The sequence below is a fragment of the Herpailurus yagouaroundi genome, unplaced genomic scaffold (assembly GCF_014898765.1).
Source record: "Herpailurus yagouaroundi ecotype Mexico unplaced genomic scaffold, PumYag 28, whole genome shotgun sequence".
Classification (NCBI taxonomy): domain Eukaryota; kingdom Metazoa; phylum Chordata; class Mammalia; order Carnivora; family Felidae; genus Herpailurus; species Herpailurus yagouaroundi.
Window position 1 is genome coordinate 85,821,842 of NW_024412376.1, and position 25,345 is coordinate 85,847,186.

General features: G+C 34.9%; 1 protein-coding gene across 3 annotated transcripts in view; it reads right to left on the reverse strand.

The window, feature by feature from the left end:
• RAP1GDS1 (Rap1 GTPase-GDP dissociation stimulator 1) overlaps positions 1 to 25,345 on the reverse strand; it is a 172,970-nt gene that overhangs the window by 125,063 nt on the left and 22,562 nt on the right. For all 3 annotated transcript variants that reach the window (XM_040477921.1, XM_040477912.1, XM_040477926.1), the window contains exon 2: positions 18,880 to 18,987. In XM_040477921.1, coding sequence (XP_040333855.1) covers positions 18,880 to 18,987 — 108 coding nt within the window. The remainder of the gene's footprint in view (positions 1 to 18,879; positions 18,988 to 25,345) is intronic.

Sequence of the window (25,345 nt, forward strand, 5' to 3'; positions counted from 1 at the left end):
CATGATCTCCCAACTCATTAGATCAAGCCCTGCATCAGGCTCTGTGCTGACAAAATGGAGCCTGCTTGGGATTCTCTCTCTCTCTCTCTCTCTCTCTCTCTCTCTCTTTCTCTCTCTCTCTGTCTCTCTCAAAATAAATAAATAAACTTAAAAAAAATCCTTCCAAATAATCTTCATGTACCCTAAAGTTTGAGAACCATTTGTACAGAACAGTGCTATCCGATGAAATATAATGTGAGCCACACAAACAAACATTCTCTAAGCAGTCATGTTAAAAAAGGTAAAAAGAAACAGACAAAATTAAGTTTAATATGCATTTTATTTGTATAGATTATCATTTTAACACGTAATCAACACAAAAATTGAGTCATTTGACTTTTTCTTTTTTTTAATGACTATCTCTGAAGTTATAAATCATCTCAATTTCAATTAGTTCCCTTTCAAGTGCTCAATAGCCACCTGGGTATCAAAGTTACTATATGGTCAGCCCAGGTCTAGAATTGGTTGAGAAGAAGCTGGGTCCTTAATACAGCATTTTCTGAGTTCTATTTTAACATTTGTGTTAAGGTAGACATAGCTTGAACTCATATGAAATCCTGGAGTTTTGCTATCAGCAGCTTTGTAGTTTGAGAAACAAAGAAACCAAAGCTGAATATGTAAAAGAATCTATATCTAAATCTAAAAAAAAAGACATTTTTTTTGTTCTCAAAAAAAGATATTTATCAAAGGTGTAGTTTTTCTTAGTGTTCTAAGTTTTTATTTTATTTTATTTTTTTTAAATTTTTTTTCAACGTTTTTATTTATTTTTTGGGGGACAGAGAGAGACAGAGCATGAACGGGGGAGGGGCAGAGAGAGAGGGAGACACAGAATCAGAAACAGGCTCCAGGCCCTGAGCCATCAGCCCAGAGCCTGACGCGGGGCTCAAACTCACGGACCGCGAGATCGTGACCTGGCTGAAGTCGGACGCTTAACCGACTGCGCCACCCAGGCGCCCCTGTTCTAAGTTTTTAAACATTTGATCTTCATATTTGCATCAAATGTGTCTTTATGTACAAAAGGTATGTTTTCCCTACTTACAATGCCTAAAAACTAATAGCTACATTTAATCTGTACATGATAATTAAGTGCCTTTAATATTATAATTTTTTTTAACGTTTATTTATTTTTGAGACAGAGAGAGACAGAGCATGAATGGGGGAGGGTCAGAGAGAGGGAGACACAGAATCAGAAACAGGCTCCAGGCTCTGAGCGGTCAGCACAGAGCCAGACGCGGGGCTCGAACTCACGGAGTGTGAGATCTTGACCTGAGCCGAAGTCGGCCGCCTAACTGACTGAGCCACCCAGGTGCCCCTAATATTATAATTTAATGAAAGGTATTCCCTGCCCAATGGATGCATAGATTTTTGAAAGAATAAGCAGAATTATAGAATATGAAATGCTAGATAAAGTTTTCAATGTAAAAAATGTTATGTATAATACTGTTAAAAATCCCATGCTTTAATCAGGTGGTAAATCAGTAAGGTTTTAAAAAGTTAAAAAAAAAAAAAGTGGTTAATGAGGTTAATGAACCAAAAGCATCAGCATGCATACTATTAGTCAATCACGGCACAACACAGTATAAACTAGTTCATTCTGTTTCATATAAAGTAACTACTTCTAGTGTCTTCTAAAACAAACAAAAACCAATTCAATCAACAAATGACAAACTGATATTTTTTAAACATTGAAGTAAGTACGAAAGTCAGATCATGCCTTTAGTTCATTTTATGATTATTTCCTTTTGATTTGACAGAACTACTTTTACTTTCTTAAGGTCAGCAAATATATGTACTCCCACCAGACACTGAACATACCTCTACTACAGCACTTATGAAAAATTATAATTTTACATTTACTTATCAGTCTCTATCACAGAATAATAAGCTTCTGAGGGCAAGGACTAAATTTCTGCCATTATCAGGAGACATCACAGTATTTGCAACTTACTAAATACAACTCAGTGCTGAATATACGAATGAATGAGACCTGAAGATGAGGAGATGTGCAAAGTATGATATGACTGCACATGATGTTCCACATCTAACTTTAAACTAAATAGTTAATGTTTAACCAAAGCAGTATGACATACCATGGCAGTATGAACTTAACTATATTTGAATACTCTACAAATATTCTAATAGGTCCATCTACATTCAATACATGGACTTTTTTTTTTTTTTTTACTCTAGCCATGAATAACTGATATGCCAGATCACAAATGTCACACAGTGTTCTCTACCACTGCTCCAACAGCCCTGTATAACTACAGAGGAAAAAAAAATTACTTCTGTTTTACCTAAATGTGCTAGCTTTCTTAAATCTCAAAGAGTTATACAATGCATTGGGTTTTTTGTTTAAGTGGTAGTGAAACAGCTGAAATTACCAAGTGAATTATCTGTCAACAGTAGGCACTGAATACGATTAGCTTCTATTAAAAAATTTAGAGAATAAAGATTTGTTGTATATAGCCCATTACATGAATATTATGCTAGAAAATCATACCTAAACTCTACCTTACTAAAAACACAAAATATTCATATTTCCTTAGTTGTTAGTGATTTTCAAATATGGTATATAATACCTTGGCCTTCATCAAGATCTTATTGTACAGCAAACAAAAAATAATGTAGTGTCTTATATTCATATAAAAAGATACATTATTGATTCACCATGCATTTCTTCAACTAGAATCACTCCATTTTAATGTGCTTCTAAAAAGTATTTCTTAATTTAGGATCTTTTCCATTTCCTGGCTCTTCTTCCCTTACTTTGACTATCTCAGGCAGAGTTATTAATCTTTTACTCTATTTTGTCTTTAATGTTATGACTATTTTTCCAATTTAACAATTTTGCTGTTGGTCATTAATATTCACATATATTCCTAACTCAAAAAAAATGAAAGTTGCAGTTAATAATAAATGAGTCACAATGAAAAATAAAACTACTTTTTTTTTTTTTTTTAATTTTTTTTTTCAACGTTTATTTATTTTTGGGACAGAGAGAGACAGAGCATGAACGGGGGAGGGGCAGAGAGAGAGGGAGACACAGAATCGGAAACAGGCTCCAGGCTCTGAGCCATCAGCCCATAGCCCGACGTGGGGCTCGAACTCACGGACCGCGAGATCGTGACCTGGCTGAAGTCGGACGCTTAACCGACTGCGCCACCCAGGCGCCCCAAAACTACTTTGTTTTTATTTATTAACTTGGTATAAAACATATTCCCATGGTGTGATATCTCTTTCAGTTTTAACATAATGGAAAAACTATAATTTTATGTGAAGATTTACATGAAATCAAACTTCAAAAAAGGGGAAGAATTAACTTTAATTACCTACTTTTCTGGCTAGTGTTAGAAACTTTTAAAAGAGGGGCTCCTGGGTGACTAAGTCGGTTAAGCATCCAACTTCAGCCCAGGTCATGATCTCATGGTTCATGAGTCTGAGCCCTGCATAGGTCTCTGTGCTGACAGTTTGGAGCCTGGAGCCTGCTTCAGCTTCTGTCTCTCTCTCTCTCTCTCTGCCTCTCCCTTGCTAGCGTGCTCTCTCTCTCTCTTAAAAATGAAAATAAAACATTAAAAAAAATAGTCTTTAAGGCTAAGTATTTAAAACACTTTCAATTTATAAAATAACTTATATGTATACTTCATTATTTCAGTAAATCTTAAACTACCAAATTCACATGACATTAAAAACACACTAAGAGGTATCTATATAAAAGTACATTAAAGTAAGAAAAATCAGAAGCAATCAAGTTCACACTTTCAGTGTTGAATAATATAAACATAAACTGGCAAAAAAATGAGTATCTAAATTTATAGCTATAGCACAATTCAAAAGTTTGTATGATGTAACTTTGTGAACAGTTTTCTTGTACTGAAAGTAATGCTTTACCTGATATTATCAATCAACAAGAGAAAGAATAAAAACCATATGATCATTTCAATAGATGTAGACAAAAGCATTTGACAAAGTACAATATCCATTCGTGATAAAAATACTCAACAGGATAGGTCTAGAAGGAACACACCTCAACATAATAAGGGCCATATATGAAAAACCGACAGCAAACATCATATTCTACGGGGAAAAATTGAGGGCTTTTCCCCTAAGGTCAGGAACAAGACCAGGATTCCACTCTTACCACTTTTATTCAACATAGTACTGGAACTCCTAGCCACAGCAATCAGACAACATAAATAAATTGGTAAGGAAGAAGTAAAACTTTCACTATTTCCAGATGACATGATACTATATATAGAAAACCCTAAAGTCACCACCAAAAAACTACTAGAACTAATAAATGAATTCAGTAAAGTTTCAGGATACAAAAATCAACGTACAGATATCTGTTGCATCCTATACACTAATAATAAATCAGGAGAAAATGAAATTTAGAAAATCCCATTTAGGGATGCCTGGGTGGCTCAGCTGGTTAAGTATCCAACTCTTAATTTCAGCTTAGGTCATGATCTCACAGTTCATGAGTTCGAGCCCCATATCAGGCTCTGCACTGACGTTGCTGAGCCTGCTTGGGATTGTCTCTCTTTCTCTCCCTCTCCTTCTCTCTCTGCCCATCCCCTACTCATTCTCTTCTCTCTCTCTCAAAAAATAAAAATCAATCCATTTACAATTACACCAAAAACAGTAAAATACCTAGGAATAAACTTAACCAAAAGAGATGAAAGACTTTTACTCTGAAAACTGTAAAACACTGATGAAAGACATTCAAGACAATGCAAAAAAAATGGGAACACATTCCATGCTCATGGACTGGAATAACAAATATTGTTAAAACAAATATTGTTAAAAACAAAAATTGTTAAAATTTACTGCAATCCCTATCAAAACACCTACAGGCTTTTTCATGAAAAAAGAACAATCTTTAAATTTGTATGGAACCACAAAAGACCTGATTACCAAAGCAATCTGAAAACAAAAACAAAAACAAAAACAAAAAACTGGAGGTAGGACAACTCCAGACTTCAAGTTATATTACAAAGCTGTAGTAATTGGGGTGCCTAGGTGGCTCAGTCGGTTAAGCCTCTGACTTTGCCTCAGGTCATGACCTCATGATTTGTGGATGCGAGCTCTGTGCTAACAGCTCAACTCCTAGACACTGCTTCAGATTCTGTGTCTCCCTCTCTCTTTCTGCCCCTCCCCCACTCATGCGTGCTCATGCGTGTGTGCTCTCTCTCTCTCAAAAATAAACACTGAAAAGAACTTTTTTTAAAAGCTGTAGTAATCAAACCAGTATGGTACTGGCACAAAAACAAGCACACAGCTCAACAGAACTGAATAAAAAACCCAGAAATAAACCCACGATCATATGGTCATTTAATCTTTGACAAAGGAAGAAAGAATATCAAAGTGAAAAAGAAGTCTCTTCAACAAATGGTGTTGGGAAAACTGGACAGCTACATGCAAAAGAATTAAACTGGACTATTTTCTTTCACCATACACAAAAACCCTCAAAAGACCTAAATGTGAGACCTCAAACCATAAAAATCTTAGAAGACAGCATAGGCAGTATTTTCTCTGACACTGGTTGTAGATATATTTTTCTAGATATGCTTCCTGTGGCAAGGGATGTAAAAGCAAAAATAAACTAATGGAACTACATTAAATAAAAAGCTTCTGCACAATAAAAGAAACAACATTCTAAAAGACAATGTATAGAATGGGAGAAGACACTAACAAATGACATATGTGATAAAGGGTTAGTATCCAAAATATATAAAGAACTTATACAACTTAATATACCCGAAACAAATAATCCAATTAAAAATGGGGAGAACACACCAAGAGACATTTCTCCAAAAAAGACATACAAAAGGCCAACAGACACATGAAAAGATGCTCAACATCACTCATCAGCAAGGAAATGCAAATCAAAAGTGCAATGAGATATTACCTCATCTGTCAGAATGGCTAAAATAAAAAACACAAGAAACAGCAAGTGTTGGCAAAGAAGTGGAGAAAAAGAAACCTTCATGAGCTGTTGGTGCGAAAGCAAACTGGTGCAGGCACTGTGGAAAACAATATGGAGGATCCTCAAAAAGTTAAAAATAGAACTTCTCTATAATCCAATAATTGCACTACTGGACATTTATCCAAAAAATACAAAAACAGTAATTCAAAGGGATACATGCACCCTGATGTTTATAGTAGCATTATTTATAATAGCCAAACTTTGGAAGCAGCCCAAGTGTCCATTGAAAGATGAATGGATAAAGAAGATGTGATTGATATATATATATACATATATATATATATATATATATATATACCATCAAAAGAATGAAATCTTACTTTTCAGTGACAGGGATGGAACTAGAGAATATTATGCTAAGTGAAATAAGTCAGAGAAAGACAAATACCATATTATTTCATTCATATGTGGAATTTAAGAAACAAAACAGTGAACAAAGGAAAGAGAGAGAGACAGAGACTGAGATTAAGAAACAGACTATAGAGAACAAACTATATAGAGAACAAACTGATGGTTACCAGAGAGGAGGTGGTTGGGGAAATGGGTGGAATAGGTGATGGGGATTAAAGAATACACTTATCATGATGAGCACTGAGTAATAAATAGAAATGCTGAATCACTATACTGTATACCTGAAACTAATATCACACTGTATGTTGATTATATGGAAATTAAAATTTTTAAACTTAATTAAAAAATTGTATGACACCCCTACAAAAAGAAAAAAAAAGTAATGCTTTACTGACTGTACTTCTGAAAACTTTGAGGGCTATATAGTACTAAATTGAGAAATTTCCTAGAATGTTTATCAGACCATTTAATAATCACTCATTCTACAATACACAATTCATACTGTTAATTTTAATTATTCTTCAGGTACTAATTCTTATTAGGTAAGTATTTGTCCCTGAATATGCAAAGGAAAATATAAATCATACTGAACCTTACTGGTATACTAAATGGTCTTCAATCTGAAATTGTAAAGCTATGTTGTCCTTCCCTTTCTTAAGAAAAACTTCCTCTAGTAATAATTCTCCCAACAAATAATTTTATCATAAATGTTATAATATTAAAAATAATATTTTTAGTATTAATTGATTAGGCTAAAGGTTTATGCTTTAAAGGTAAACTCCTCTTGATTTAAAAAATTCATTAAGACTATTTTTTTAATATGAAAGAAAACTTTTACATTAAATCAAGAGGTATTATACTGAATGATGAGGCATTAAAAGGGCTGCCATTAAAAGCAGAAATTAAAGTAAGATACTATCCATATAATTGTTATTTACTGTTTTGCTGGTATTTCAGGCTAACACAGTAAGTCATCTAGAATTACAAGGGAAAGAGGAAGCAAAAATGTGACTGTGCAGATGTTCTGATTGAAAAATCAAAAAGAACTAGTTGAAGTTTTATTTTAACTACTAGGTGGGTTTAGAAGATAGCTGAATACAAATAAAAATATAAAAATCAATACAGATTTAAAATTTTTCTCCAACAATAACCACTTAGAAGTTATAATGGCAAAAATTCCATTTGCTATAACAACCAAAAAATGTAAAATAATACGAATACTTAAAATGAGGTATGTATGGAAAGCATATGTACCAAACTACATCTCACTGAGACACAAAAAAACTTAAATAAAAGAAGATATAATCTGTGTTCTTAGATTGTTACAGGAATATGACAATGCAAATTTCCAAAATTTCTGTTATATACTAAACCCATGAAAATAAAAATTTTTGACAGATTTATAGAGAAATTTCCTCCATAAAGCTAATATAATTAAAATAGCATGGCTACAACACAATAATAGACAGATTAATGGCGTAGAATAAAACTCCAAAATTGGCCCAATTACATTAAATTAAGTAGTTATTATATGATAAAAGGAGCATCGTCAACCAATAGGGAGACTAAACAACACAGAGTATTGGGGAAAAGTGAGTGTCTAGAAAAAAATAAAATTAGATCATCACCTTATACCGTATATCAAAATAAGTCATAAACACAATTCTATCAATTAATTATAATATGTATATTTTATTAAAAAGTTTCCATTAGGAAAATGATTAAATGTTTATTATTTCACAAACTCTCTCATTTATAGAATTGAAGGAGTACATAATGGTGAAACTTTAATCTTTGTTTCAAATGGGTACTCAGGAAATCTGAATTACCAGAGGTAAAAGTGAAAATATTTAAACCATGTAAGGAAGGTTGCTAGAGGAAACACAACCACCATGGACTATGGTACTATGGAGGTAAAAGGTATGATACTGCCCATACATTTAATATCAGCTTCAAACATTTATAATCACAGTAAAGACACTGAATACAGATTAATCAATCTATTACTTTGTGCTATTTTCCTTTAAATATCAACTATACCCTTCTGTTGAGAATTTCCATTAAATATCAACTATACCTTTCTGTTAGGAATGTATTAATTCATTTCTAATTCACTGTATCAGTCAAAAGTCCAATCTATATACCTCATATTCTTTAACACATTCAGAACATATTAATTGATGAGAGAAGCCAGTTACACAAAACAATGAGCAAAGCTGGGAAAAAGAGAGAGAGGCAAACCAAGACAAACTCTTAAGTCTAGAGAACAAACTGATGGTTCCCAAAGGGGAAGTGAGTGGGGGATGGGTTAAACAAGCCATAGGGATTAAGCAGGGCACTGGTGATGAGCACCAGGTGTTGTATGGAAGTGTTGAATCAGTATATTGTACACCTGAAACTACTATTACACTATGTTAACTAACTGGAATTTAAATAAAAACTTAAAAAAAAAAAAGAAGAAGAAGAAGCCAAGTGTGCCTGGGTGGCTCAGTTGGTTAAGCATCTGACTTTGGCTCAGGTCATTCATAATCTCGTGGTCTGTGAGTTTGAGCCCCACATCTGGCTCTGTGCTGATAGCTCGGCGCCTGGAGCCTGCTTCAAATTCTGTGTCTCGTCTCTCTGTGCCCCTCCCCCAGCCTGCACTCCATCTCTCTCTTTTTCTTTCTCTCTCTCTGTCTCAAAAATAAACATTAAAAAAAAAACTTTTTAAATAAAAAATAAAAAATAAAATAAAAAATAATAAAATAATAAAAAAATAAATAAAAGAAGCCAGTTACATCAATCAAGCATATAACCACAGGAAACCCACAGTAGCTGTCCAGGCAGAGTTACATGCAACCCTGTTCTGTTGAAAAAGAATGTCAAAAAAACAGAGCAGCACAAACCCCATCACTTTTCCCTCAACAATAACTTAAAAGTGTACTCCTTAGTGATAGTAAGTCAGCACTGGTACTATGAATATTGAGGACAGATCCTTTTAAGTATATATTTGGCATATAGCATCATTTCTCTTACATATTTTACTCTCTGTTAGGAACAGAAGAAGTTTTTCAAATTTAGCAAACTTAAGAAGCAAAATGGTAACATTTATAGCTAATGTTAGAAAACCAGGTCTTCTGCCAATGTTTTAATCACAAAGTACAAATACCAATGGAAGCTTATCTCCTTCTGGAGAATGCACAAAACAAGTGCTTTTATTGCTCCTTATGAAATACAGCTTAAAAGCACCTCAAAAGGCAAACAGCGTCCAGTATCATAGTTATACTTTGCTTCTGTTGCTAATCTCATGGCCTGTGACAGATTTCAAGACTGTCTTTCTCATTCCTCCAATCAGATTCAAGCCTTTCTGCAAACTCCTGGATACAAATATATTTGGATATATACCATCCTCTTCTTTCTGCTTTTGACTAAGTGCACAGAACATATCTTGGAATCAATATGCTACCTCTTCCTTAGAATGTGACCCTTGACTAATGAACTTAAGTTCATTATTTTAAATGTCTTCTTACAAATGTCCTCTCCTACACTGAATAACCCAATTGTATTTTATTGATGATGTTGCATTTTCCATCATATCACACTGGGCAGCCCAACTCTTAAACCCACTTTAATCAGCCACCAGCCACCATTCAAGAAACAATGGCTTATAGAAATCAACTATTTGTAAATATCTTAAAAATGTTTTTAAATGAGATTCAAGTAGATGGAACTAGAGAGTATTATGCTACATAAGTCAGAGAAAGACAAATATATGATTTCACTCATGGAATTTAAGAAACAAAACAGATGAACATAGGGGAAGGGAAGGAAAAATAAGATAAAAACAGAGAGGGAGGCAAACTATAAGAGACTCTTAAATACAGAGAACAAATTGAGGGTTGCTGCTGGAGGGAATGTGGGGGGTGGGGGGCCCTAAATGGATGAATGGCATTAAAGAGGGCACTTGTTTGAATGAGCCCTGCGTGTTTTATGTAAGTGATGAATCACTAGGATCTATTCCTGAAACCAATACTACATTGTACGTTAACTAACCTGAATTTAAATAAACTTTTAAAAAATGAGATTCAATATATAATCAATATTTTAAAAACTGTTAATAAGGTTTTGTTTATTTTATTTTATTTTACTTTATTTATTTTGGTACTAAGTCTTTGAAATCTACAGTGTGCCTAAATTCAGACTAGCCTCATTTCAAATGTTCAATAGCCATGTCAGTGAAGGAATACTGGACAGCATGAGTTTAGAGGATTCCTGTGGAAGACTAAAGAGTATAGTGTTCCCTGGGTTTTTCCACATTTAACTGTTTTGTTGTTGTTGTTTTTAATAGCCTTGATACTGAGCAGCTTACCTCAATATAAAATACTTATTCCTTGAATTTTTTTTTAAATACTGTTTCATTATTGAATTGCTTTTATATTGCAATATATTGCTAAGAAGTCTGATGCCAATCTGATTTTCTTTCCTTTTTAAATACTTGACCTTTTTGAATGTAGGTCCCAAGGATTTTTTCTTTGTACTTATTTTTACTTTTAAAGTAAAAGTTTTTGGGGAGCCTGGCTGGTTCAGTCTGTAGAGCATGCAACTCTTAATCTTTGGATTTTAAGTTTGTGCGCACATTGGGTGTAGAGATGATTTTTAAAAAAAATCTTTAAAAAATAAAGTAAAAATTTTACTAGACTAACTCTCTGAGTTGACCATTACAGGTCAATTTTTGCAAGTACATGGCTGGCTCTTCCACATCATGTAGATTGTGGTCTTTATTTCAGAAAGTTCATAGTTTTAAATATTAGCTCTGTTTCAGTGTTTTTTTGTTTTTTTTTTTCCTTTAGGGCTTCAATTGTGTGTATGTTGGATCTTTTTGCCTATCTTACATATCTATCATTTTCCCTCTGATCCTTTGTTTTGTCTTCATTCTTTTGCCTATTTTCTTCAAAGCCCCTTAATTTTCAGTCACCTCTATTCTTTCCTGGTATCTTATAATCTACTTTTAATTACTAACATGATTCTTTTTCAGGGTGCCTGGGTGGCTCAGTCAGTTAAGCTTCTCACCTCGGCTCAGTCATGATCTCAGTTTGTGGGTTTGAGCCCTGTGCTGGGCTCTGTGCTGACAGCTCAGAGCCTGGAGCCTGCAATGGATTCTGTCTCCTTCTCTCTCTGCCCCTCCCCTGCTCACTCTCAAAAATAAACATTAAAAAAAAGTTTTTAAATGATTCTTTTTCTTCAATCAGTCTTCTAGTTAACTCTTATTTCACATCATCCTGGTATTTATCCAATTTTATTCCAAGTATCTGAAATTCTTACTTGAGGATTTGTTTTCATATATGCAAAGACTTAAAGATATTTAATATAGGTCATGGTGTTCTGTTACTGATAACTGCTTTATGGTTTTCTTAGGAAGAAAACTTTTAATAGCTAAAATGTTGGTTCTTATTTTCTGCTTTATTCATTATAGCAATTTGTATGTTTATCACCTACAATTTCAAATTCTGTATATACAAGCAATAAATATGTATGCAATAAGGGTAAGATCTGGGATCAACATCTAGGTTTCTAGTTCAAAAGCTCCCTCTTCTGAACTTAAACCATAGGGGATTATTAGTGTGTCTTCTAATTTTATGGTTTTCTTACTTGTACAGAACACTTAATTTCCCTATTTTGCTTCCTTCTTTCCATCCACCACCAAGTCTGCAAGGCAGAATAAGCTCATCCTCAAAAGTGGCACTCACTTGATCTGTTACCGAGGGTCCTGTTTTTAAGTTCTTCCTTTTGATATCTCAATAGCAAATATTCTAATCAAATCTAAGACCAGATCTTAGTATTTTCTCAGGCTAGGACTTTTTCTTCCTAAAGGCAATTTTAAATCTGTACTATCACCCTTGGGGTCCTGGTTCAACCAATTTTCCTTTCCTCTTTTCCATGCAGTTTCTGCAGTCTCAATGAACTCTCTCTATCATGGCTCTGATGCTGAGTAGGCTAGATTTTGATATTTCTCTCCCTAGTAATTTGAAGGTTTTAGTCTAACTTCTAGTTATGCTTAAGACATAAGTTATGTTAATTGGTTTTACTTGATCTCTTTGTTGGAATGCTTCCTGGAGTGTCCGGCCCTGGACAGCGTATGACTCCTTTTTAATATAGTAGTCCTCTCAAGTGTAGGACACATAACAAGCTTTTAAAACACACACAAGACAGAAACTTAGCCAAAATGACAAGATGGAGGAATTCTTCCCAAAAGAAAGATCAAGGAGAAATCACAGCCAGAAAATTGCTCAGAACAGATATAAACAATATATCTGAACAAGACTTTAGAACAACAGCCATAAGACTAATAGCTGGGCTTGAGAAAGGCATAGAAGACACAAGAGAAACCCTTGCTGCAGAGACCAAAGACCTAAAAACTATTCAGTTTTTGCTATAACTGAGATGCAAAATAAACTAGGTACAGTGACAGTGAGGAATGAAGAAGCAGAGGAGAGAATAGGTGAAATAGAAGATAAAATTATGGGAAATAATGAAGCTAAAAAAAAAAAAAAAGAGGGAAAGGAAATTACTAGATCACAAGAGGAGAATTAGAGAGCTAAGAGATTCCAAAAAATGAAACAATATCCACATCATAGGGGTCCCAGAAGAAGAGTGAGAAAAAGGGGCAGGAGGTTTATTTGAACAAATTATAGCTGAGAACTTCCCTAGACTGGGGAAGGAAACAGGCATCCAAGTCTAAGAGGCACAGAGAACTCCCTTCAAAATCAACAGAAACAGGTCAACACCACAACATATCATAGTGAAACTGGCAAAATACACAGATAAAGAGAGAATTCTGATAGCAGCTAGGGACAAACGGGCCTTAACCTACAAGGGTAGCCACATAAGGGTAGCAGCAGACCTGTCCACTGAAACCTGGCAGGCCAGAAGAGAGTAGCAGGAAATATACAACGTGCTGAATAGGAAAAACATGAAGCCAAGAATCCTTTATCCAGTGAGGCTGTCATCCAGACTAGAAGAAGAGACAAAGACTTTCCCAGACAAACAAAAACTAAAGGAGTTTGTGGCCACTAAACCAGCCACGCAAAAAATTCTAAGGGGGACTCTCTCAGTGGAAAGCAGTAAAGACTACAAAGGACCAGAGAACATCACCAGAAACAGGAAATCTTCAGATAACAGTATGACACTAAATTCATATATTTACCTGATATCTTTGTTGATCTGTATGAGTTTTTAGAGAATGTGTGGAAACTTCTGACTTAGGTCACTTGCTCCCACCATTCTATGGCAATCCAGGAGTCTCAATTCATCCAGTACTGTCAATGTCTCTTTGGTGGACCATTTTCTCTACTTTAGTCTCCTCTATTCCACAATGCTATCTTTATTTAGTAAAAACTGAACTTTGATAATCTATGATTAGCACCACTAATAAGCCCTTATGGACCATGGACACAATAACTACAAGAATCACATAAAAGAAAACTATGTAAATGAGGTAAACAACATAACAAATTTGGCTCACAAAAAAAATATATTGCTTCTGTGGTACATCGTATGCTTCTGTGGTACATTAAAAAAATTGAAATCCAGATATTACTATGAAAGAAGTAAAATAATTTTTTGTTTCTACTAAATTTGCAGTAATCTTTCATGGTCAGTGATTTCAGATTTAACATGGCTATTGAAAACCATTTGATAACAAGTTTCAAAGTCCCTTAGGAAATAATTTTGTTACCCAAAAGTAAGCCAATTCAGAAATATTAAAGGGCGCCTGGATGGCTCAGTCGGTCAGTTAAGCGTCTGCCTTTGGCTTAAGTCATGATCTCACAATTCCTGAGTTCACGCCCCACATCAGGCTCCCTACTGTCCGCACAGAGGCCGCTTCAGAGCCTCTGTCCCGCTCTCTCTGCTCCTCCCCACTTGCGCTCCCTCTCAAAAATAAATTTAAAAAAGGAAACATTAAAGGTATGAAACAGACTAAAAGCAAATGACAACAGCAAGTTCTGTTAGAAAAGATTCAGAGTAATCTACATTAGCAGTTTGTATACATAATCTGGTATGCTTAGGATTATAGCCTAGAAGGGAGCCAAAAATCAAAATAAAGAATGAAAAAAAGAACAAGGGCTAAGAAATATCCTAAGACAAGTAGAGGAATACGATATAAAGTTAGGAATGTGGAGCTATATACTAAATACATTTTTCTTTAAAGACAAGTAAACTGGTGTTCTCTCACAGGGTTGTTCCACAGAAAATCAACGTTTATGTGACTCTTGTATGAAGTCAGGCAATTAACTAAACAAAGTTAGAGTATAAAGATACATGATTCAATGAGACAGAGGAAAACAGCCTAATCCTTTAGAACAAGAATTTAAGACTGTGTTGGTGATCATGCTGGCATTGTTTTGTGGTTCCCTCAGCAACAGAACATGGTCCCCATGCTCTTACAATGGAATAGAATTTTTTACCATGAATGGACTGTTAATTTTTTTTTGTCTTTGGACCTTTGATTTATGCTAGTAGTTTGTCTGACAAGGTGATTTAGATATCATACTCTCTAAGGACAATTCCTGTCCTAATGTTTAGGGATGAAAATGTGGCCTATTGTTTTAAATTTTCAAATAAGCATGAAATAGAGTAAGCATACTACAATAAGCATTTACAGAGAATCTTCTATTCTCTGAATCAAAAGAGACAAGAGTAAACAGAATCTGATATCTTAGTGGGTGGCCTTCAAATATTTACTAAAAACATTTTATGTTTTTATTTTTTTCTAAGTTTATTTATTTATTCTGAGAGAAAGAGTGCACGCACATGCAAGCAGGGGAGGAGCACAGAGAGAGAGGGATAGAGAGAGAAGTAGGCTCCACACTGTCAGTGCAGAGGCAGACACTGGGCTCGAACTCATGAAAACGTGACTTGAGCTGAAATCAAGATTTGGAAACTCAACTGACTGAGCCACCCAGGCGCCCCTAAAAACATTTTAAAATTGAGATCTGAAGTATTTATGAGGAAATAATTGCTTCTATTATTAATTTAGATCAGAGATTTACACAAAATACTTAAAATGTTTTCCATAAAACCTGGTCAGTATTAAAATGTTTTAACTCATGCCTCTTAAGATTCTGGTGTGTGCGTGTATGTGTATATATGTATACTTTTATATATATATATATATATACTTTTATAAATATATATATAAAACGTTACTCCAAAAATTTAAGAAAGAAAATCACTCTGAAGTCATACATCAAAGCAAATATTCTAATTTCAGATTATGATTTTTGATGGGCAATTCAAATATACTAAATTCCCACAGTGTAAAAATTTTAAAAAGCATAATTTCTTTCCTTTCAGATTTGTCCTTTCCAATGACAGGTTAGTAGATTGTAAAATAAAAATTTAAGTTCAGATTTTATTAACACACATTACCATCTTGTACAGAATGGAGAAGTCATTGTTTCTTGATCAGGTGCAATTCTGGTACAAAGAGGGATATTTTTAGCTAAAACACCTGACACTACGGAAGAATTATGACACCAGAAGGTCTCTCCAAAAAAAAAAAAAAAAAAAAAAAGCCAGTACAGATTCACTTAAGTTAAATGTTTTATAATTTTACCTTGAAGAGGATGAAAGTAACAATGGATCAATCACTTCAAGGAAGAACAACTGTAGAAAATAAAGATCTTAGCAATTTTTTTTTTTTTTACTTTTTCTTGTTTAAAAGCCACATGCTAATTTTAAAAAAATACATCAGTACCTATAAAATAATCCATTTGTCTGTAATTCAAGGGAAAAAAAGTTTATATATCATTCCCCTCTTTAGTAATATAATTTGAACCTATTTTAAAGAAAAAGCAAAAATTCAAGACACAATATTAAAACCTAGCTTTTGGAAACAAGTTTGTACTCTATACACTCAGCAAAAAGCCACACTTTACTCAGAATATAATTTTTTCATTTGGTAGTTCAAAATAAATCCAAACTAAGAGTTCAAATCCAAATGCTAAATTCTGTCAGAGCAAGGGAAGTAACCTTATAGTGTCTATTCCTTTTCCTTTACATGGTGATGATAATCTGTCTTCATGGGACTATAGGAAAGATTAAATAACAGATATAGTCCCAAGTCCAGTGTTGAATACACAGGAGGCACTCAATCAATGACAGATATCACTCTTAAGTCATAGACTGAACATTTCCATGAACTCTGTCTTCCTGTGTCAAATTCTTTAGTGTCAATAGTCTTAGAGGTAAGGACACATGAATTTTGTTACAGAGTCTTAAAAAGACATATTCCTTTGCTCCCTTCTTGGGGAGTCAAGAGTTAAACTGGTAGCATTTGTTGGTTTATTAACACCTTGTGGCTATTTGGCCTTAACACTATAATATACAATTGTCAAGGCTATTTTCAATCAGTGGGTTCAACGAGTAAGTCTGCAATGGATCTGAAATTTAATCCAACAATTATATACTTGTATTCCTTAAATCTATTCTTCAAAAAGTTATAAACTTTTGCTTCCTTTTTTCATTTCTCTAATTCAACTTCACTTCTCTGTCATTAGTCTTTCCAGGACAGGACTTAACAACCCTCTACATATAACCAAGAACACTGCCTCCATATCCTTCAGTTCCTGAACAAATGGTCCATCTAGAAAATTCTTTCATCAAACAGGAAAAAAAAAAGGCCACCGAAAACAAGAGTATAATAAAACAACTTTTCCCAAAAAAATGAGCTTGAGATATTCAATTTATTTAGGCTTAATCACATGATTATGTAAATCTGCCTATACAGGCATGTTTAAAAATCAGGTTCTTTCTAGTCCTCTAGACCTATGCTATCCAAAAGAGTTTTCTGTCATCGTGGAGATGGCTTATATGTGTGATCTTCAATAAAGTAATCACTAGCCAAATATGGCTATTGAAAAGTAAGACTAAGGAAATTACTTTTAAATTATTAAATTTAAATAGCCGCATATATCTACTACAATGGACAGCACAGCCTTAGACACCCTGCTTTTCTGTTGTTTCTCTTTACCATGGTGAACCTTGCTCCTATTGAACTCCTTGTTTCAAACCCTTTCTCTGTTATCTCTAAGATTAAATAGCTGGACAGAGTTACAATCTCAAAAGCAAAGAGAACTACTAAAAAAGAATTTTCCAAGCTAGCTTTAAAATGTGCTTTTCGAGGAGCACCTGGTTGGCTCAGTAGGTTGAGTGTTTGACTTCAGCTCAGGTTCGTGAGTTCAAGACCCACATCTCGCTCTGTGCGGACAGTGGGGTGCCTGCTTGAGATTCTCTCTTCCCCCCTCTCTCTCTGCCCCTCCCCCCTTTTAAAATAAACAAACATTTAAAAAATGTGCTTTTTGATGGAGAGTACTACAATCATCTTAGATTTTCTAAGCACAGTACACTAAAAAATAAAGTAAAAAAGAAATAATACAAACATCTCTGAGTGTTTGAAATTAAAACTCTAACACTACATACTTTCTCCTGAATTCTTTGACAGCTACATAATTAGTCCTAGAATAAGATAATGGTGTAATTAAAAACTAGTACAGCACAAGCCATAGCAGGACAAAGAATTAAGGGAGCAGATAAAAATCATTCTGTACCTGTTTTCTGTGATACTACAAAAATGAATGAATGGAAATATGATGGATCAAGTGCAACAATACATTAGCCAATGAAAGCTGTATAATTTTTATTCCTGTTATTATTTACCACAGCATCAAAGATCAAGTCTTACTTCAGGTTTAAGGGATTTTTGGATGACTTACGGCTCTTTCCAATTAAATCTAAGCATAAACATTATTTTACATTATTTTAAAATAAAATTATTAAAAAGTTGACTTTTATTAAAAAGGAACCACCTGAGTGGCTCAGTTATCGAGCATTCTACTCTTGATTTCGGCTCAGGTCATAATCTCAAGGTTTCATGAGTTCGAGCCCTGTATCAGCCTTGGCACTGACAGTGTAGAGCCTGCTTGGGATTCTCTCTCCCTCTCTCTCTGCCCCTTCCCTGCTCATACTCTCTCTCTTTCTCTTTCTCTCTCTCTCTCAAAATAATAAATAATAATAATAACAATAAAATAAAAATAAAAAGGTGACCATAGGATCTCAGAAAAAATTTTTACGTGTTTTAAGCTCCCCTCTGCTTCTCCTCCCCAGTCTCCCCACAAATGCACAGAAGTCTTGTTCAAAGAACAAAGGTAGGTGTTAAGAAGAAAAAACTATGTTGCTTATCTGTTAGGAATGAAATAATGGTCTCTCTCTGGGGCTGATATTAATGTCATCACCACCAATCAATTCCTCCTTTCTTCTGCCTATCAAGTTGGCTTTCAGTACTTTGAGAGTGGAGGGGGGTGGGGTGGGGGGAATATGTGAAACCACCCCAGTATTCTGGGATAGGATTCAAAAGAACTCAAGTTATGTGAATGCAAGTTATGTGCTAAACTACATACCAATTTCTGAATGATTGCTGATTTGACTTTTTTGTTTGGCATTCGAAACATAATGAAACTTACTATTTTGGGCCAGGGCTTGAAGCAGACAATCCAAGCATCCTTCTAAACTATCCTCAGTTCTGTCAACAGCTGTTATCTTCAACTTCTTCAAGGTATCACTGAGATTATCTGCGTATAGAAAAAAAGAGAAATCAGAAATCTCACTAACATACGATCATCATGTTTCATGACAGTTATCACTAACAGGCAACAGGCCCTCATTATTGTGAATTAACTCCCACATACATTACAAAATGGCAATCGACTGTATTATTACAAATTTTTTAAATCAAATGTACCCATTTAACTTGGATATGAAATATTCAATCTGTATCCATTAAGATACCAGGAATATTCAGGAATAATACAGGTTATCACAGAACATTTTTCTCGGGATTCTTATTCCATAGTTAGCTTGTTCGGGAAACCAGCCATGATTAATTGAAAAAAAAACTGAACATCCACAAAAAAATTATATAGCTTTGCAAATAATATCTTGTTTCATTTTTGGCTTCCTCTGCTATATTTTAAAGACATAAAATGAAAACGAAGGTTTAGAAAAGTTTCAAATAACGTGACTTAGGAGTGCCTGGGTGGCTCAGTCGGTTAAGCGTCCAACTTCAGCTCAGGCCATGATCTCCCAGTATGTGGGTTTGAGCACTGCACTGGGTTCTTTGCTGACAGCTCAGAGCTTGGAGCCTGCTTCAGATTCTGTGTCTCCCTTACTCTGTACCCCTCTCCCACTCACGTTCTCTTTCTCTCTCAAAAATAAACAAACATTTAAAAAAATGTGACTTAAAATAATACAAAGCTGATGACTATAAAACCTACTTTAACACTGCCATTTGAAAAACACTTCAAACCAAAGTACTGCTTGAAGCCAAAACATGTACATTTTGGATTATAAAGCTGTGCTCTCATGCTAAATTATATGTGGATTCTGCTACACCATAGATTGTCAAAATCTCTTTACACTATTAAAAATTCAGATTCTTAAAGGGCTTTTATTTACATCAGTTATTTCTATTCACATTTAACATACTAATAATTAAAACTGGGACTTTTTAGGATTTATTTTAGTAATTTACTTAAACCTAATATTATAAAACTATTACTTGTTAAAATTATTATTTTAATACAAAATATATTACAAAAACAAAAAACTCACTGAAAAGAATGGTATATTATTCTACATTTTTACAAATCTCTATAAATCTGCCTTAATAGAAGATAATTGGATTCTCATATCTGCTTCTGTACTCAATCTTCTATAATTTGTCACTTGGGTTGAGTAGATGAAAAAAATTCAGCCTTACGTATATACATAGTTGGAAGATCAGAACAGTATTTTAATAGCCTTTTCAGATAATCTTGGATAGTCTTTGATACCATACCAAACCTTGAAAAGTGGTAGTTTTTTAAAGGTTGGTTGCCATGAGAAATCTGAAACGATTTTAATAAATGCTTCCAATTCTCACATTCAAATCCACTGATCTCTTGCAATTTGAATCCTTCATGCAGGTGAGATATTTATCATCAGTGCATTGGTCATTTAAAAAATTAGGTCATGGAGTTATCTTCCAAATATTGACACATTTCATTGTACTATTTCAAAATATCACATTTATTAGTATCATCACTAATCTTACTAAAAGACACTTTGTAAATACTGGTGAAATGTCAAGCTGAAGGTATACAAGTTTTTCAAAATCCTTTTTTTTATGTTTATTTTTGAGAGAGACAGAGCATGAGTGGGGGAGGGACACAGAGAGAGGGAGACACAGAATCCAAAGCAGGCTTCAGGCTCTGAGCTGTCAGCACAGAGCCCGACAGGGGGCTTGAACCCAGGAACCACGAGATCATGACCTGAGCCGAAGTCAGATGCTTAACTGACTGAGCCACCCAGTTGCCCCCAAGTTTTCCAAAATTCTAATCTTCTCTTACAAACTTCAATTTTACTACCAGCAACAAATACTGTCAGTTGTTTTTCTTAAGTGAAAAATTAACTTCATTCATTTGTGAGAAAACGTCTTCCAAATATGAAAAACCAGTTTGTCTTTCAGTTCTTTCAAATAAAAAATGTTTTTCCATGGAAAAAGGTACCTTGGTCAGCTCATAACTCAAACAACTGCACAAGTGCTTCTCTTCAAAACAGCCATCAGACTTTGCAATGCAATGAAAGTGTTTTATGAGCACCTTCCATTACACAGAATATTTTTTAAGTGTGTTAAGGAGACTGAGATTTTTTTTAAACATTTTTTCCTGCTTCATCATGGGTATTCTTACGTGAAACTGGTGTGTGTATGTGTGTGTGTGTGTGTGTGTGTGTGTGTGTGTGTGTATGTGTGTGTGTGTACGTATATGTACATATATTTTACTCTAAGTATGTCATGGTGAAGAATACTACTAGTATTAAGACTAGTTTGGTGCTGCTACTACCCTGATCCACATATACTAGAAAGCACCCACAATTTTGTACCCATAATTGCTTTTGTACTATTAAGGGAAATGTCAACAGAGTGAAAAAGACAAATGTCTTGATGGAATTATGCAAATGGTACTGACTTCATAGACACCCTAATGGGATACCAAGGACCTCCAGCATTGCTGCTACAGTACTAGAATTTCAGGCATTTTCTTACTTCAAAGTAAGGTACACATTTTAATAGACTTTTGTACATTGCCAGCTGATGACAATTCTAAAAATATGATGAAACGTATTATGAAATGAAATTTCATTATGAAATGAAAGATAATTTCATTATGAAATGAAAGATAATTTACTTTCCCTGCCAACCCAAGAAAAAGTAAACTTAAATTTTATATCTAATAATACTAACATGGTCTAGTGACACCTCGTACAACCTTGACAACCTTGGAGTTCACATCCAAGATTAATATTTACTTTCTTAAGAGGGACTAAGCAGTTTTGAGAAATTGATTTTTAGTCTAAAGAAAACCGTATATTTGTATATATCTCTTCTCTTCTATAAGCTAAAAAGAAAGTTGTAGTGAATCATATCTTACATATTCTTGTTCAAACTTATTAAGCGCATATTAAGGTGATTTTCCTGAAATAAAGTATGAATAACATATAATATCTAAGTTAATATTATTAAAAGCAATAAAAAGCAATTATCCCAACACTGAGGAAAAAAGTAAGACTTATGTTAGTCAAATTATAGCAATCTATCAAAACTATCAGTAAACAAGTAATAAAAAGCAGTTAAGAGTTATTCATATTCTATATTGGCATCTGGGTCTTTTTAAATTCTTTCCTTCCCTTTATCCCATCCCCAAAGCTCCTTACCTGACATGCCCTCCTCATCGAATCTCAATCTGGATGTTACCACCCTAGAGACCTTCTTGCCCATTCCACCTAAGTGTCCTCTTCCTTAACCCTACGGGTTCATTCTCAATCACTATATCCATCCTTCACAGGATTTTTGTTTTAATTTTTTTTAATGTTCATTTACTTTTTTGAGAGAGACAGAGAGACAGAGAGAGAGAGAGCAAGTGGGGAAGGGTCAGAGATAGAAGGAGACAGAATCTGAAGCAGGCTCCAGGCTCTGAGCTGTCAGCACAGAGCCTGGCGCGCAGGGCAAAAACTCACAGACTGCGAGATCATGACCAGAGCCAAAGTCAGACACTTAACCGACTGAGCCACCATGGCACCCCAGGTTAAATTTTTTTTTTAATTTTTTTTTACATTTATTTATTTATTTTTGAGAGACAGAGAGAGGCAGAGCACAAGTGGAAGAGGGGCAGAGAGAGAGAGAGGGAGACACAGAATCTGAAGCAGGCTCCAGGCTGAGCTGTGAGCACAGAGCCTGATGCGGGGCTTGAACTCACAAACCATGAGATCATGACCAGAGCTGAAGTCGGACACTCAACCAAGAGGGCCACCCAGGCGCCCCTGATAATTTTTAATTATATTTTTTAATTGTTAACATATGCTCCCCACTATATTGTATGGGGCATCTTGTTAATTATAGTCATTGCACTATACCTATCACTTGATACATAGGAGGTATCCAGTAAATATTTGTTAAATTAATTGAGTAAACAAAGGAATGAATTACTTACTTGTACAAAACTGTCTAGTTACCATCCTTTGTATGACATGCTGAAGAACCAAAGTGTACCAATAGCAAAGGGAAGGTAAATGTGACCTGTTAAGCACCTACTATGTACTCCATATGATTTGAAGCATATAGTGTCTTATATTTTAAGATCAATGAAGTCAATTGAAGCATTAAAGAATATAAAATATATAACTAAAACCTACATAGATCATCCCACTTTTAAAAGATTTCTTGGGGCGCCTGGGTGGCGCAGTCGGTTAAGCGTCCGACTTCAGCCAGGTCACGATCTCGCGGTCCGTGAGTTCGAGCCCCGCGTCGGGCTCTGGGCTGATGGCTCGGAGCCTGGAGCCTGTTTCCGATTCTGTGTCTCCCTCTCTCTCCGCCCCTCCCCCGTTCATGCTCTGTCTCTCTCTGTCCCAAAAATAAATAAACGTTGAAAAAAAAAAAAAAAAAGATTTCTTATTGACAAAAAATCATTCAGTCTCTCCATGGGAATAATTACATGCCTATTAATGATGTGAGATCTTTTTAGGAAAGTTCATTAAATTCTTCATCCAGAGACAACTAAAGCTGTCAAAGAGAATTACTACACATTATTATGATTTTAAGCATTTTATTTTTTTAACATTTATTTATTTTTGAGAGAGACAGAGAGACAGAGCACGAGTTGGGGAGAGAGGGAGAGAGAGAGAATCCAAAGCAGGCTCCCCACTGTCAGCACAGAACTGGACGAGGGGCTCCAACTCACAAACCATGAGATCACGACCTGAGCTGAAACCAAGAGTCAGACACTTAACCAACTGAGGCACCCATGCACCCCAAATATACATCAATTTTAAAAGAACATGTTGGAGGGGAGCCTGGGTGGCTCAGTCGGTTAAGCGTCTGACATCAGTTCAGGTCATGATCTCAGGGTTTGCGGGCTCTAGCCCTGCGACAAGCTCTGTACTGACAGCTCAGAGCCTGAAACCAGCTTCTTCAGATTCTGTCTCCCTCTCTCTCTGTCCCTTCCCTGCTCGCACTCTGTCCCCCTCTCTCTCAAAAATAAATAAAACATTACAAAAATAAAATAAAAAAGCATATTGCAGAATAAAATGATTGGGGTTGCAACCCCTTTCCCAGTGGCCTCAAGCTTCCTTATGGAAAAATTTCTACTACACTGACACTTCTGGTCCTTTCTGCGTATTCCCTTGGCAACTGCCCACCACTACCTCTGTTCTCTAGGAAAGAAGTAACATATATGATTAATAAGTTGAGAAAGAAGAAATAGATATGTATAACTCAGCCCCTTCTGGGTTCCTGATTTTTTAGAATGGCAAGAACTCTCTGTTCCTCCATACCTTTGGGTGTCCAGCTACACCAGTGACAACATTAGCAAATACATCTAATTCAGCCCTAGAGTATTAGCAGTTCCTTTGTAACTATACAAATAAGCCTTCACCAATTTTAAAGCAGTTATTTTGAATTCCATCAGAGAACTCATTTGCTTACATCTCCAGTGATTTTGAAGAACAGAGGGTGTTATTTTTGGACTCCCTCAAACCATGACAGTAAATCTCAGCAATGAATCCTTACCATTAAGACACTGAAACTCTTCTAATGAAAAATTTGTCAGCTTTTGGATGGTGGGAGTGCGGGGGGACAGTGAGTCAAGAATGATAATTTTCATGGGAGGTTCTACTACTAAGAAGTATTAATAATTTTTCTTAAAAGTAATTTATTTCCTATATGACAGTAGATGATCTAGCCTGCCTTGTGAAAAGAAACATAACATCTTCAAAGAGGTAAGCAAAGTTGACTTTGGTCATTAATTCTGCATCTCCTACTTCTAACTATTTCATCACTCTTAAAACCACAATCTAACCAAGTCCTCTTAATTTCTATCAAAACTACTCAGGCAAAGGTCTTAAATGATATCATGACAAATCCAGTGGATTTTTCTCAGTCCTCTTATTTGATATCTTCGAAGCCACAGACTTTTTCTTTTTTTTTTGAATAGTTTCTACTGACGTCAAAACACCAGTCTCTGAACATTTGTTCTTGGCCTTCTCCTCTCTCTGCCCCTTCAATGTTAGAACCAAGATCACCCTATCTCTTCTGCTTTTTTCATTTTGCTAGTTTTATAGTCCTGGGTTAATAAAACTCTTTTAGCTTATTTACTATACTAGAGGGAAATTTATTTAGCTTATTTATTATAGTAGAGGGAAATTCTTATAGCACAGGAAATTCTTCTAAGATACTCTAAGACACTAAGATACTAATTCTTCTAAGATACTCTAAGATACTAAGATGCTAATTCTTCTGAGATACCCTAAGATACTAAGACACTAAGATATTATACTAGAGGGAAATTTATTTTGCTTATTTATTATACTAAAGGAAAATTCTTGTAGCACAGGAAA